At 40.1% G+C, this 14,953-nt stretch overlaps 1 protein-coding gene across 2 annotated transcripts in view; it reads left to right on the top strand.

Moving 5' to 3' along the window:
• LOC122563057 (guanine nucleotide-binding protein G(t) subunit alpha-2) overlaps positions 1-14,953 on the top strand; it is a 61,035-nt gene that overhangs the window by 39,307 nt on the left and 6,775 nt on the right. For both annotated transcript variants that reach the window (XM_043716408.1, XM_043716409.1), the window contains exons 5-6: positions 3,027-3,155; positions 3,659-3,788. In XM_043716408.1, the coding sequence (XP_043572343.1) occupies positions 3,027-3,155; positions 3,659-3,788 (259 nt within the window). The remainder of the gene's footprint in view (positions 1-3,026; positions 3,156-3,658; positions 3,789-14,953) is intronic.

Below are 14,953 nucleotides of genomic sequence, written 5' to 3'. Positions count from 1 at the left end.
GTTTTGCCCTCCTGATTTCCCTCTTATGTATACTCCTACTTACTTTATACTCTTCTAAGGATTCGCTCGATCTGTCCTGTCTATTCCTGACATATGCTTCCTTCTTTTTCTTAACCAAACCCTCAATTTCTTTAGTCATCCAGCATTCCCTCTAGTTACCAGCCTTCCCTTTCACCCTGACAGGAATATACTTTCCCTAGATTCTTGTTATCTCATTTCTGAAGGCTTCCCATTTTCCAGCCGTCCCTTTACCTGCGAACATCTGCCTCCAATCAGCTTTTGAAAGTTGATTGGCATTGTTTTGGAAATTCTTTTCAGACTAAGTTTTTTATTCCATAGTGGCAGGATCAGGTCACTGATCATAATGACTTTTGATAGTAGCACAGCTGAATGTGTGAAGTGCAACACCTCTCCTAATAGTGGTTAGCTGTAATGTGCACTTAGGCGTTGCTTACTTAAGCAAGTGAACCCAAATGCATAGCACCCAAGGGACGATGCTGTAAGTACATAAGGTTTAATTAAGCATGAGTTGTGTAAACATCTTTTCATAGTCGGAACCCATGTGGTTTCCTTTTTACACTGTAACAGTATTGAGGATGTTCTCACGTCAGAGTAGGAAATAGACTGCCAGTTAGTGTTATTGTACGCAATGTGCCTTTTTCTTGTGAATTTAACCTTTTCTCTCAAATTTATGTCTTAAAGTTATAAGATCTTTTCTTAAGTGGAATGATTCCCTTTGTTTTTAGCACCTGTTATTACATTTAACTGTGGAATCATAAGTTTTTATTGCTCGCTCATGAGATGTGGACATCACTGGTTAAGCTTCAATTATTGCCCAGCTCTAATTGCCTTTGAGAAGTTTGACGAATACATTTACTTCATGATCTGGAAAATGATATTCAGCACAAAAGCACCAGGCCCTTTTTCATTAAAGAGTGGTATTAGCCACCTCCTTCAATCTTTCAATCCCTTCTGATTCTTCAATATATCTGATTATTCATGAACATAATTAAAACTATCTCCTTCAATTGACTTCCTGGAAACTGAGTTTACAACTACTTTCTTCTTTGAAAACATTCTTTTTGACTGCTGTATCTAATTCTTACTTTCTTATTTTAATATACGTCACATGGTTTTGGAAACATTCAACATAGTTACAAATTTAGATTAATTTTGTCAATGTTCCTCTTAACTTTAAAAACATTTTTGTTTTTACATTGAAGTATCCTCCTGATCTTGGTTCAACTAATCATGCTCTCCCCTATATCTCATATCTGGAATCATCCTCTTGCGATGATATAACTCACTAGAGGATAATGTATCTACTCTAATGAGCTCAGGTTTAATCACTTCCTTTAAATTACTTCTAATTGTTCACCTTTTTAAATTTTAACAATTTTCTTTCACAATAGTTCACTCACGTGCTGGTAGTAATAATATAATCACTTTTGAATGATGTTAACTTAAAAGATAATTAGTTTCAATTCCCAATCTGGAGGTGTTTTACATTTCTGTGCTTTGGGAAAATTCATTCTGTCAGAGAATTAAAATAGGTTATTGTGCATCAAGAAAGAACATTGATTTCCATACTACGTTTCATAACCTAAAGTATGTCCATCATCTATAGGGCACAAGTCAGAAGTGTGATAGAATACTCCCACTTGTCTGAATGTGGGCGGCTCCAGCAATACTCCAGCAGCTTGACATCATCCAGGACAAAGCAGCCAGCTTGATTGGCACAAACATCCACTCCCTCCACCATTGACACTCAGCAGCAGTGTGTACAATCTACAAGGTACAGTGCAGAAATTCACTGAAAGTCTTTAGACAGCACCTTTCAAACACACAACTACTTCCATTTAGAGGGACAAGGGCTGCAGATGCATGGGAACATCACCAACTCTAAGTTCCTTTCCAAACCACTCACCATCCTGTTCCTCTGTTCCTGTGCTGTCGCTGGGTGAAAATCCTGGAATTCCCTCCATCAGGATATTGTGGGGCTTACCTGAAACATGTGGACTTCAGTCGTTTAAGTAGGTACCTCATCACACCTTCTCAAGGGCAACAAGGGACAGGCAATAAATGCTGGCCCAGCCAGTAATCTCCATCTCCCACAAGTAAATTAAAATAAACCTTAAGATGTCCCAAAGCACTTTACAGCCACTTAAGTATTTCTGAACAGCGTAACTGCTCTGATACAGGAAAATATTGCAGTGAATTTGTTCACAATATGGTTCCACAAACAGCAATGTGAGATAAATAGTCAGATAATCTTTTTCTTTCCTGATGCTAGTTGAGGGATAGACATTAGCAGGAATGCTAGGAGAACGACCAACCCCTTGTTAGGTATATTTTACATCAACCTGTAAAGATGGAATAACACTTGAATTCTCACCCAGAAGGCAGTGCTGGCAGCTGTACTGCTTCACTGCAATACTGGAGTGTCAGTCTACAGCTGGTGCTCCAGCCACTGAAGTTCAGATTTCTGATTCCGGATAAGAATACTGACACTGCAATGCAGTTGACCTTTGAGCATCAGTCAACGTTCACGAAAAAGTGACATAAAAGCATAGGATGTAGAAGAGTAAGGCAATACAACCAACTCTTCTGTTAGTTATATCCCATGCCCACCAGTTTACAGGACATGATGTGCTGAAATCAGCAGAAATCTATCACACTGAGTCCCCATCGCATTTGAAGATGACGATATTTCTCAACAGGTTTTGCACCAGTTGTTACACCTTCAGAATCAGGAGTGGTATTGTTAGAGCAAACATAGGGTCTCAGCAGGCCTAACAGCATCTCTGAAGAAGTCATACCAGTTTGAAATATTAACTCTGTTTTCGCTCCGTACATGCTGCCAGACCTGTTGAGTTTCTCCAACGTTGTTTGTGTTTGTTTCAGTTTTCCAACGTCTGCTGTATTTTGCCTTTATTTGATTATTATTACGGCATTTGGTTTTAACTATACAGTGAGCAGTTATGAATCGAGATTGTATAGGAATGTGATTCTGTTCTCTCTGTCAGCTACTTGAATAACCTGGACAGAATCACTGCTGCTGGTTACATTCCAAATGAGCAAGATGTCTTGAGATCCAGAGTTAAGACCACAGGTATTATTGAAGAACAGTTTTCCTGTCAGGACCTGCACTTCAGGTAAACAGCTGCATTGTTTTAGAATTTAGCCTACATCTCCTGTAATGTGATTACAATTGTGAGTTGTAGTACCACGCCCACCTAGCAATGTTGCCCAGACTCAATGAATCAACTGAGACCTTTATTGAGTAAGCGTTCTACCGTGGCTCATTGTTTCATGTCTTATGGCTTCCTAAATTTGCAGAATTTTGTAAAAAAATTCAGAAATTAGAATTATTTGCATAACTCTCCTTGCTCTGTGTATTTAATTTCAACACAAAGTTAGATTTACACTTTATAAAATATTTTTGGATGGTGTGAATCTTGAAAGCCTACGGGGTTCATTGTCTGCATAGCTGTACAAGATGTACACTTTAAAAACAATTCATTTTCATCAAGTTGAAGGGTGTTAGTGCCAGAGAATTGAAATGTATCTGCAGCTGGAACAATTATGAAGTGACATTCCTTCTTAGGTTCTTAAAACGGTGAAGCAGCTAATGTATTAATTTCTGCTCAAACCTCAGAATGTTCGATGTTGGTGGACAGAGGTCAGAGCGGAAGAAATGGATCCACTGTTTTGAAGGAGTTACCTGCATTATTTTCTGTGGTGCTCTTAGTGCATATGACATGGTGCTGGTCGAGGACGATGAAGTGGTATGTAATTTAATTGTGTATTCACAAAATCAATCCCATGGGATAGTTTAAAACAAAAATAGGAGGATTTAAAATCTCTCGTGTAGTACCCTAACATTTTGAAATCCTCATAAGAGAAGCCGAGAAGTCTCAGGTGGATTTATTGGGCAAAAGAACTGGCAAAATATCTTTCTTCCATCAGAAGATCAGAAATGGGGACGTTTGCCAAGATATTACAATGCTCAGCACCATTCATGACTCCTCAGATACTGATGTAGTCTATGCTCAAATATAACAAGACCTGGATAATACTCAGACTTGGACTGACAAGTAATAAGTAACATTCGCATCACACAATTGCAAGGCATCTCCAATTAAAGACAATCTAAACACCATCCTTTGACATTCAATGGTGTTATCATAATTGAATCCTCCCACTATGAACATTCGTGGCTATGATTCAGCAGAAACTGACCTGGACTTGCTGTATAAATATAATGACAACCAGCCAGAGGCTAGGAATATTGCAGTGAATAACTCACTTCCTTACCCCAAAATCTGGCCACCATCCAAAATCTACCAGTCGGGAGTGTGATGGAATACTCCCCACTTGCCTGGATGGGTGCAGCTCCAACAACATTCAGAAGCTTGACACAATCCAGGACAAAGAAGCCCACTTGACTGCCACAGCATCCACAAGCATCCACTCCCTCCATCACCAATGCTCGGTAGCAGCAGTGTGTACTATCTATAAGATGCACTGTGGAAATTCACCAATGTTCCTTAGACAGGACTTCCAAATCCACGAGAACCTCCACCCTGAAGGACATGGGAACACCACGACTTGCAGGTTCCTCTCCAAGCCACTCCCCATCCTGACTTGGAAATATATCACTATTCCTTCACTGTCACTGGTCAAAATCCTGGAATTCCTTCCCTAAGGGCATTGTATGTCAACCTACAGCACATGAACTGCAGCGGTTCAAGAAGGCATCTCAAAACCACCTTCTCAAGGGCAACTGGGGACAGGCAATAAATTCTGTCAGCCAGCAACATCCACATCTCGCAAGAGAATACAAAAGGCTATAGCCACTTTCTGTGCTATAAGATTCTAAAATTCAGATCCTTTTAACAAATGACAGCATATTGAAGCACAAGAATGGATATATTTGCAAGGACATGCATTTTCTAGAGAATGTACCACATAATACTCGAGTAGCAGTCCAATTTTTCAGACTACTTTTTAAGGTTAAATTTATGGGGTCAACTATTACATGGATCCTACTTTTGAGGGGCTGAAATTCATGCCTGATAAAATTCATACCATATCATTCGCAGAAGCCCAATTGATCTCTAAACAAATAAAGAAAAAAAAAACACAACAAATTATGGTAATCACAGGATAAAGACAACAGAAACAAAAAAAACAATGGTAAGCTTCTATTTATATATGCAAAAAGTGAAATACAAGTATAATATGGCTTTAAATCACAATTACTGGTATATGTTACATCTTAAATTAAACATCATTAAATTAAACAAAAGTTCATTCAACTCCTGCAAAATCACACTGTTCAATATCTTCAGCACTGGACAAAGCTTCATAATCATCAGGAAGAATGATATCTTCATATGGATCCTCTTCATCTTCACTGCCTGTAGTTAGACATAGCACATCATCCACTTCTTCTTCTTCATCTATGTTATCCATAGATAATCGTCTTCTGTACCGTCCAATGCATTTGAAATTCCACATTTCATGAATAGTTTGAAAATAGTGTCAGCTTCTATTTCCTTTCATGAATTAACGATCCATTCACAGACCATGGCAGTGATGGAACTCACATACTGCCTCCATTTGTTATGTTTTTTTCTCCATCATGCATCCAGTTGTTCCACTTCATTCTCATCATATCCTTAAATGGTTTATCAATACCAACATCTGTTGGTTGCAAAACACTTGGAATTCTGCAGGGAATTACAGCTACGCTGCTGTTATTTGATCGGATGTTAGCAATAACGTTCTTCACTCGATGTGATCTAAACTTGTTCCAGACGAGCAAACTTTTCCTTGTGTAGTCCTCCAAGTCGTAAGTTCCAAACTTCCTTTATCCATTTTCTACACCCACCTTCACCCATCCAGCTTTGTGGATGTATATGGACAACAATTCCTTTTGAAATTTCTCCTTTGGCAAAGCTTTTCTCTTAAAAACAGCCATTGATTTTAACTTAGTGCCATCAGCCATGCAAGAAAGAACTAAAGCAAACCTACTTTTCTCATGGCCAGTGGTTCTCACCAATACTGTTTTTTTTGCCTTTTGGTTCACAGTTGGATTCTCTGGTATGTCTAGAGTAATAAGCATTTCGTCCATGTTTCCAGTGCAAGGTAACTTGTAGCCTTCCTTCTGCTGATTTTTGATTACAAACTGGTGAAACTGTAATATCTTATCTTCTGTTTGAGCAGGCAGCTTTTGTGTAATCTGAGTTCTCTGCCAAAGGACTAAGAAGTTTTATGAAACTTCTCATGAAACTTGTGCCCCATCCAGCACGTCTTAAAACCCGAAATTCCATCCTTCTTTGATTCTTTTTGCGCATGGACTCAGATGGCTTCATGACTAACACATTTTCCATGGTGAGAATTTTTCACTGTTATTTTCAATTGTGGCCACTTGCTCGGTTTATCTCTGTTGGCAGACTTTCGTTTTGGCATTGTCTAAAGTTGGTTCCATATCTTTCTCCAGTCTCTCAAAGGTTTCTCCGAAACACAAAATTCTTTTGCTGCTACAAAGTTATTTGTCTTCTCTGCAACTTCAATACCTTTCAGTTTAAACATTGCTATATATTCTTTGTTTTTTTCTGGAGGGCATTTTTACACAAAATGATGAAAAACTTTCAAACCCTCACCTGACTCTTTTGTATTGAATTGGTGTGAATTGGAATCAAACCACATAATAGCACAAAAAAAACTTCATTTCGTCATTGTAACATTTATGTACAGGATAATACCTTGACTCACAAATGTTGACCTGTTATCTATGAAGACCTAGGGTCGACTTTTACATGAGATATATGGAAAATTCCAGATTTTTTGGCCAAAAATTGGGGGTGGGGGGAGGGTGGCTGACTTTTACATGAGATCAGCTAGGTAAAAACAAGGACTGCAGATGCTGGAAACCCGAGTCTGGATTAGAGTGGTGCTTAGCAGGTCAGGCAGCTCCCTGCTCCTTGGATGCTGCCTGACCTGCTGTGCTTTTCCATCACTACTCTAATCCAGACTTTTAGATGAGATCGACTATTACTCGAGTATAGACAGTAATTGAATGAGATGAGGTTCAGTGAGACCAAAGTGGATACTAATTGAGTGGTGTCAGTTCAAAGCGGGTCCTGAGCTATTTTCATTAGTGCCTTTCTGCCTATGACTGAAATGTGCTGAATTTAATGTAATGCAATGTCAAATAAATGGCTATATCTCAGGTTCATTCGGTGCAATGTCATGAAGCATCTATGTCTCAGGTACAATCATTGCTGTGTTAATTGTTTGAGCTTCATCTGGAAGAACTGTGAGTAGAATGTGCAAGGATGAATTCAGAGTTTATTTTACTCCATCAGACATTCAATCAAATTATAATCACTCTGTCACTGTGCTAAATTTCAGTATAGGTAAAAGCCACTGTAGGATCTGATGTACCAAGGACAGATGTCTCATAAAATTGGCCCTGCTGATTACTGAGCAGTCATTAAGAAAACTTACTCAAAATAAATATGACAGGCATAAAAACAAAGCATGGGGAATATTCAACATGCATTCAGGCATTTAGTATCTGTACTTTTTTGGCTTGGCAGAAATTGCTTTCATGTCAAATTGCAAATGAATGTTCTATTAAAAGCTGGTCCAACATGTATTATTTGAATTTTGATTAAACATCTGTGGAAAGCTTCATCTCAGTTCATGACCTACATCACTGATGAATAATTAACATTCTGAGGAATTTCCTGGTGAATAATGAATCTCATATTAGGGGAATAAATTGAAGAACGATGAAATGCAAACCACTGAAAGAAACAAACACAAAGATTGTTGGAGAGATTCAGCTGGTCTGGCAGCATCGGTGGAGAGAAAATAGAGTTAACTGTTCAAGTCCACTCATCCTTCTTCTTTGAGTTCGGAAAAAGAGTCACTGGACTCCAAACGTTAACTCTGTTTCTCTCTCCACCGATGCTGCCAGAATTTCTCCAGCAAATTTTGCTTTTATTTGACTTATCTTCAGAGAACTGACTCACACATATGTTCAGAATTCCCTTCCCTCCTGGTGGCGAAGCTCCCAAACTAGCTCTCAATCCCCAATTATTTTTATTATTTTATTGTTGGCTGCACAGCTTTCAGTTGCCTGGGTCCCACATTCAGCAATTCAAAACCTCTCTCATTCCCAAACCTCCCATTTCTCTGCCTCCTCCCCAAGACATTTCTTTAAAGTTGATTGAGCTGTTTTCACCTGTTGTATATCTCCTTATATGGCTCATGTTTCATTTTGTTCAATTTACTTTTCCCCAAAGGACTTTAAAGACATGATACAAATGCAAGTTGTTGTTGCTGCACCTCTCTGTCATTTGGAGACTTCATCTAATTTGAGACAAATTGGGTCCCAGTAAAGTTGTTGATGTCAAAGTCAAATCACATGTAGAAGACATCTTTACGTTGGATTGCAGGTGCATTCAACTCAAAGAAGATACGTTTAATAATTAGCAGCAAATCCATGAGAATTAAAACCACAGAGTACCTAATGCTGAAATGGAGGAGAAATTGTGTGGTTAATGGGGAACTGATTTTCCTGTTATGATTCAGACTCTACTTTCTCTGATGTCTGGGGAGTATCTTTTGAAAGTGTCACGGGATGTGGGTGTTATTGGCTAAGCCAGGACACTCCTAATTGCTCTTGAGGAAGTGGTGCAGGGCTGCCATTTGAACTACTGCTGTCCATTTGGTGTAAGGGTACCCACAGTGTTGTTAGGTAGAGAGCTCGACGTGAATGAGGCAGTGAGAAAGAAGGAATGGCAATAAAGGTCTAAGTCAGGTTGTTGTGACTTGGGGGGATACTTGCAAGGAGTGGTGCTCCTATGCGTCTGCTGCCTTTGTTCTTCTCCACCACAGAGGTCATAGGTTTTGCAGGGGCTCTCAAAGAAGCCTCAGTAGCTTGTTTTAGTGCACCTTGTAAATGGGTGCAAACTGCTGCCAACATGTGTCAGTGATGAAGGGAGTGAGTGTTGAAGAAAATGAATGTTGTCCCATTCAAACATGCTGTTTTGTGAATGAATTCAAAGCTGTATGCACCCAGGCACGTGGGGAGATGGAAGGTGAGTTACTGAGCTTAAGAGCTCTTAACCTCTGGCATCTCTTATAGCTACAGCACTTTCATGGCTGGTCCAGTTCTGTTTCTGGTCAATGGTAATTCTCAGGATGTTAATACTGCGAGGACTCAACAATGGTAATGTCATTGACTGTCAAGTAGATAATACTCAATACTTTTACATTGCAGAAAGAACTGTCTTCCTTCAATATCCTAAGCAAAAATTAATCCAAATGATATCTATTTTAAACTCCCTCACCTCGAGTTTCCCTGCCTATTAATTCTTAATAGAATCATAGAGTCATAGAGATATACAGTACAGAAACAGACACTTCAATCCAACTCGTCCATGCCGATCAGATGTCCTAACCTAGTCTAGTCCATTTGCCAGCACTTGCCCCATATCCCTCTAAACCCTTCCTATTCATATACCCACCCAGATGCCTTTTAAATGCTGTAATTGTACTAGCTTCCACCACTTTCTTGGCAACTCATTCCATACATGCACCACCCTCTGCATGAAAAAGTTGCCTCTTAGGTCCCTTTTATATGATTCTCCTCTCACCCTGAACCTATGCCCTTTAGTTCTGGACTCCCCAACCCAGGGAAAATACCTTGTCTGTTTATCCTATCCATGCTCCTCATGATTTTATAAACCTCTATAAGGTCACCCCTCAGCCTCTGACACTCCAGGGAAAACAGACCCATCTTATTGAGTCTCTCCTTATAGCTCAAATCCTCCAACCCTGGCAACACCCTTGTAGATCTTTCATGAACGCTTTCAAGTTTCTCAACATCCTTCCAATAGGAAGGAGACCAGAATTGCATGCAATCTGCCAAAACTGACCAAACCAACATCCTATACAGCTGCAACATGCCATCCCAACTCCTGTACTCAATACTCTGACCAGTAAAGGAAAGCATACCAACGCCTTCTTCACTATCCTATCTACCTGCGATTCTACTGTCAAGGAACTCTGAACCTGTACTCCGAGGCCTCTTTGTTCAGCAACATTTTCTAGGATCTTACCATTAAGTGTAGAAGTCCTGCTCTGACTTGCTTTTTCAAAATGCAGCACCTCACATTTAACTAAATTAAACTTCATCTGCACTCGTCAGACTACTGGTCTATCTGACCAAGATCCTGTTGTACTCTGAGGTAACATTCTTCGCTGTCCACTACACCTCCAATTTTGGTGTCATCTGCAAATTTACTAACTGTACCTCTTATGTTCTTATCATTTGACCTATCATGTGTTTTGACTCCTGAATTCCAAACCCTATCTCATGGCAAAGGTCCTGAAGAATTCTTGATTTCATACAGGAGTCAGCAAGGAACTTGGCTAAACTTCATCCAGTGATCCCCAGCATCAAAGATGCCAATTTGATTCACTCCATGTGATATCAAGAAACTGTTGGAGGCACTGGAAACTGCAAAGGCTATGCCACATTCCGGCAATAATATTGAAGACTTGTGCTCCAAACCTTGTTTCAGCACAGCTATAGCACAGGCATTTACCTGACGATACAGAAAACTGTCCAGGAAAATTTCCCAGTCTACTCTTGACCATCAATAAAGTGATGAAAAGTATTCATCAACAGTGCTATCAAGCAGCACCTGCAGAGCAATAACCTGCTCACTGATGCACTTTTTGGGTTCCACCAGGACCACTCAGCTCCTGCTCCCATTACAGCCTTGGTTCACACATGGACAAAAGATTTGAATTTCAGTGGAAAGGTGAGAGTGAAAGCCCTTTACATCAAGGCTGCATTCGACTAAGTGTGGCATTAAGGAGCCTTAGTAAAACTGGAATCAGTGGGCAAATTGTCCCTTGCTTTGAATGATATCTGGCACACAGGGAGATGGTTGTGATTGTTGGAGTTCAGTCATCTCAGCTCCAGGATATTTCTTCAGGAGTGGCTCAGGATAGAGTCCTAGATCCAACCATCTTCAGCTGCTTCATCAATGACATTCTGTCCATTATAAAGTCAGAAGTGGGGATGCTCACCGATGTTCACAGAATGTTCTGCACCATTTGTGACTCCTCAGATACTGAAGCAGTCCATATTCGAATGCAACAACACCTGGGCAATATCCAGGTTTGGGCTAACAAATGGAAAGTAAAGTTTTGCACCATGTAAATGCCAGACAATATCCATCTCCAAAAAGAGACAAAATAACCACCCCTTGACATTTAATGGTGTTATCATCATTAAATCCCCCACTATCAATGTCCAGGGGCATTATCATTGACTAGAAACTCAACTGCAATATATGTAAAAAACACACATACACACACACACAGTGGCTACAAGAGCAGGTCAGAGGCTCAGAATACTGCAGCAAGTAACTGACCTCCTGACTCCGCAAAGACTGTCCACTACTTACAAGGCACAAGTCAGGGGTGTGATGAACTACTCCCACTTATCTAGTTAAGCACGGTTCCAACAACACTCCAGAAGCTTGACATCATCCAGGACAAAACAGCCCACTTGATAGGTTCCACACACAGAAACATTCACTTCGTCCACCATTGATACTCAGTAGCAGCAGTGTTTACCATCAAATGATCAACTTGGAAATTCACCAAAGATCCTTAGACAGCATCTTCCAAACCTATGACCACTTCCATCTACAAGGACAAGGACAGCAGATACATGACGACACCACCACCTACAAGGTCCCCTTCAAACTTCTCACCATCCTGATTTGGAAGTGTTTCGGTGTTCCTTCACTGTTGCTGTGAAAATCCCTGAATTCCCTCACTATTAGCATTGTGAGGCAACCTACAGAAGGGTTTGGACAGGTTAAGAGAATGGGAGAAGACGTGTCAGATGGAGTACAATGTAGGAAAGTGTGAGGTCATGCACTTTGGTAGGAAGAATCAAGGCATAAACTATTTTCTAAATGGGGAGAAAATTCAGAAGTCTGAAGTACAAAGAGACTTGGGAGTTCAAGTCTAGGATTCTCTCAAGGTAAACTTGCAGGTTGAGTCAGTAGTTAGGAAAGCAAATGCAATGCTGGCATTTATTTTGAGAGGACTTGAATATAAAAGCAGGGATGTACTTCTGAGGCTCTATAAGGCTCTAGTCAGACCATATTTGGAGTATTGTGTGCAGTTTTGGGCCCCTTATCTCAGGACGGGTGTACTGGCCTGGAGCATGTTCAGAGAAGATTCACGAGAATGGCCTCAGGAATGAAAAGCTTAACATATGAGGATCTTTTGAGGACTCTGGGTCTATACTTGATGGAGTTTAGAAGGATGAAGGGGGATCTGATTGAAATATACAGAACATTGAATGGCCTGGCAGTGTAGATGTTGGGAAGATGTTTCTATTGGAAGGAGAAACTAGGAACTTAGGGCACAGACTTAGAGTAACAGGAAGACTCTTCAGAAAGGAAATAAAGAGAAACCTCTTCAGCCAGACAATGGTGAATCTATAGAATTCATTGCCACAGAGGGCTATGGAGGCCAGGTCATTGAGTATATTTAAAAATGAGATATATAAGCTCTTGATTGCCAAAAGGATCAAAGGTTACGTGGAGAAAGCGGGAAAATGGAATTGAAAAACCTATCAGGCATGATTGAATGGTGGAGCAGAATTGATGGATCAAATGGCCTAATTTCTGCTCCCATAACTTATGATCTTATGTACTGCCACAATTCAATAAAGCAGCTCACCATGACCTTCAATGGTAATTAGGTATAGACAATAAATGCTGACCAAGCAGTGATACCCACGTCCCACAAATTAATTAAAAGTAATCATTTATATGTCAGTGGGTGGGCCTCAGTTGGAAAATTGTGTACAATTCTGGGCTCCACACTTTCAGGAGAAAAGGGTATATTGGAAAATGTGCAGGATTATTAGAATGCTAATAGGACAGATGGACAATTGTGTGCAGTGACTTGGGAATGTGGGATTGTTACCTGAAAGCAGAGAAGAGGACATGTAACAGAATTAAATGTATTGAACTCTATCAAAGAGTTGGATTTCCTTACCAATGATGAAATACATAGATTTAAGGATGTAGGTTTGCTCGCTGAGCTGGAAGGTTCATGTTCAGACGTTTCGTCACTCTACTAGGTAACATTTCAGTGGGCCTCTGGACGAAGCATTGCTGATGATTCCTGCTTTCTATTTATATGTTTGGGTTTCTTTGGGTTGGTGATGTCATTTCCTGTGGTGATGTCATTTCCTATTCTTTTTCTTAGTGGGTGGTAAATCAGGTCCAAGTCAATGTATTTGTTGATAGAGTTCCAGTTGGAATGCCATGCTTCCAAGAATTCTCGTGTGTGTCTCAGTTTGGCTTGTCCTAGGATAGATGTGTTGTCCCAGTCGAAGTGGTGTCTTTCCTCATCTGGATATTCCTACATCCAGAACCTCAACCTGAGCCACAAATCTTCTCAAACTTGCTAATATAGATTTAAAATGCAGGACATATAAACATATGGGTTGTGGCAGCAGTAGGTCAGTCATCCCCTCATGTCTGCTTCTCCATTCAATAAGATAACAGCTGATCTGATAATTCCACATGTCCACCTACTCTTGATAATGTTTAACCCTTTCTTTTTAAATCAAGGATCAATCTAATGAAAACAAAATACTGCAGATGCTGGATATCACAAACAAACAAAGTGAATGCAGAATCACAACCTGTTCCACCAACTTTTGAAGAAGAGAGTTCCAAAGAGAAACCATTTCCTGTCAGAAATATCCAATCACCAGCTTATAATTTTTTTTTTTAGATTAGATTAGATTACATTACAGTGTAGAAACAGGCCCTTCGGCCCAACAAGTCCACACCGACCCGCCGAAGCGAAACCCACCCATACCCCTACATTTACCCCTTACCTAACACTACGGGCAATTTAGCATGGCCAATTCACCTGACCCTGCACATCTTTTGGACTGTGGGAGGAAACTGGAGCACCCGGAGGAAACCCACGCAGACACGGGGAGAACGTGCAAACTCCACACAGTCAGTCGCCTGAGGCGGGAATTGAACCCGGGTCTCAGGCACTGTGAGGCAGCAGTGCTAACCACTGTGCCACCATGCCGCCCACATTGACTGGCAAGGCAGCTTGGAAATAATGTTGTTTTTAAATGCCATGAATTATGACCTGGAATACATTCGCTTCCTGAAGAGATGATGGAAACAAATTCATTAATAACCTTTATAAGAGATTTGAATATGAACTTTGTTTGTATATTTAAATATCTACTGTGTGGATAAAGCTATGAAATCAATCTAAGTCAATAGCTTTTTCAAGAATTTCTCTTAAGCACGGCAGACCAAATTGCTTGCTACTTGATAGTCAATGACTCCAGTTACTACCTTTAAAGTTGAACAAATTCTTTCCCAAAAACAGATCAGAAAATGCTTAATTGTGGAAGATGTAAAATGGGAAGCCTTGAGAAATGAGATAACAAGAATCCAGAGAAAGTATATTCCTGTTAGGGTGAAAGGGAAGGCTGATAGCTATTGGGAATGCTGGATGACTAAAGAAATTGAGGGTTTGGTTAAGAAAAAGAAGGAAACATATGTCAGGTATAGACAGAATAGATCGAGTGAATCCTTAGAAGAGTATAAAGGAAGTAGGAGTATACTTAAGAGGGAAATCAGGAGGGCAAAAAGGGTACATGAGATTGCTTTGGCAAATAGAATTAAGGAGAATCCAAAGGGTATTTACAAATATATTAAGGACAAAAGGGTAACTAGGGAGAGGATAGGGCTCTTCAAAGATCAGCAAGGCGGCCTTTATGTGGAGCCACAGAAAATGGGGGAGATACTAAATGAATATTTTGCATCAGTATTTATTGTGGAAAAGGATATGG

The sequence above is a fragment of the Chiloscyllium plagiosum genome, chromosome 26, assembly GCF_004010195.1.
Source record: "Chiloscyllium plagiosum isolate BGI_BamShark_2017 chromosome 26, ASM401019v2, whole genome shotgun sequence".
Lineage (NCBI taxonomy): Eukaryota > Metazoa > Chordata > Chondrichthyes > Orectolobiformes > Hemiscylliidae > Chiloscyllium > Chiloscyllium plagiosum.
Note: the sequence above shows the minus strand (reverse complement) of the source record. Positions and strands in the feature narration are given on the sequence as shown.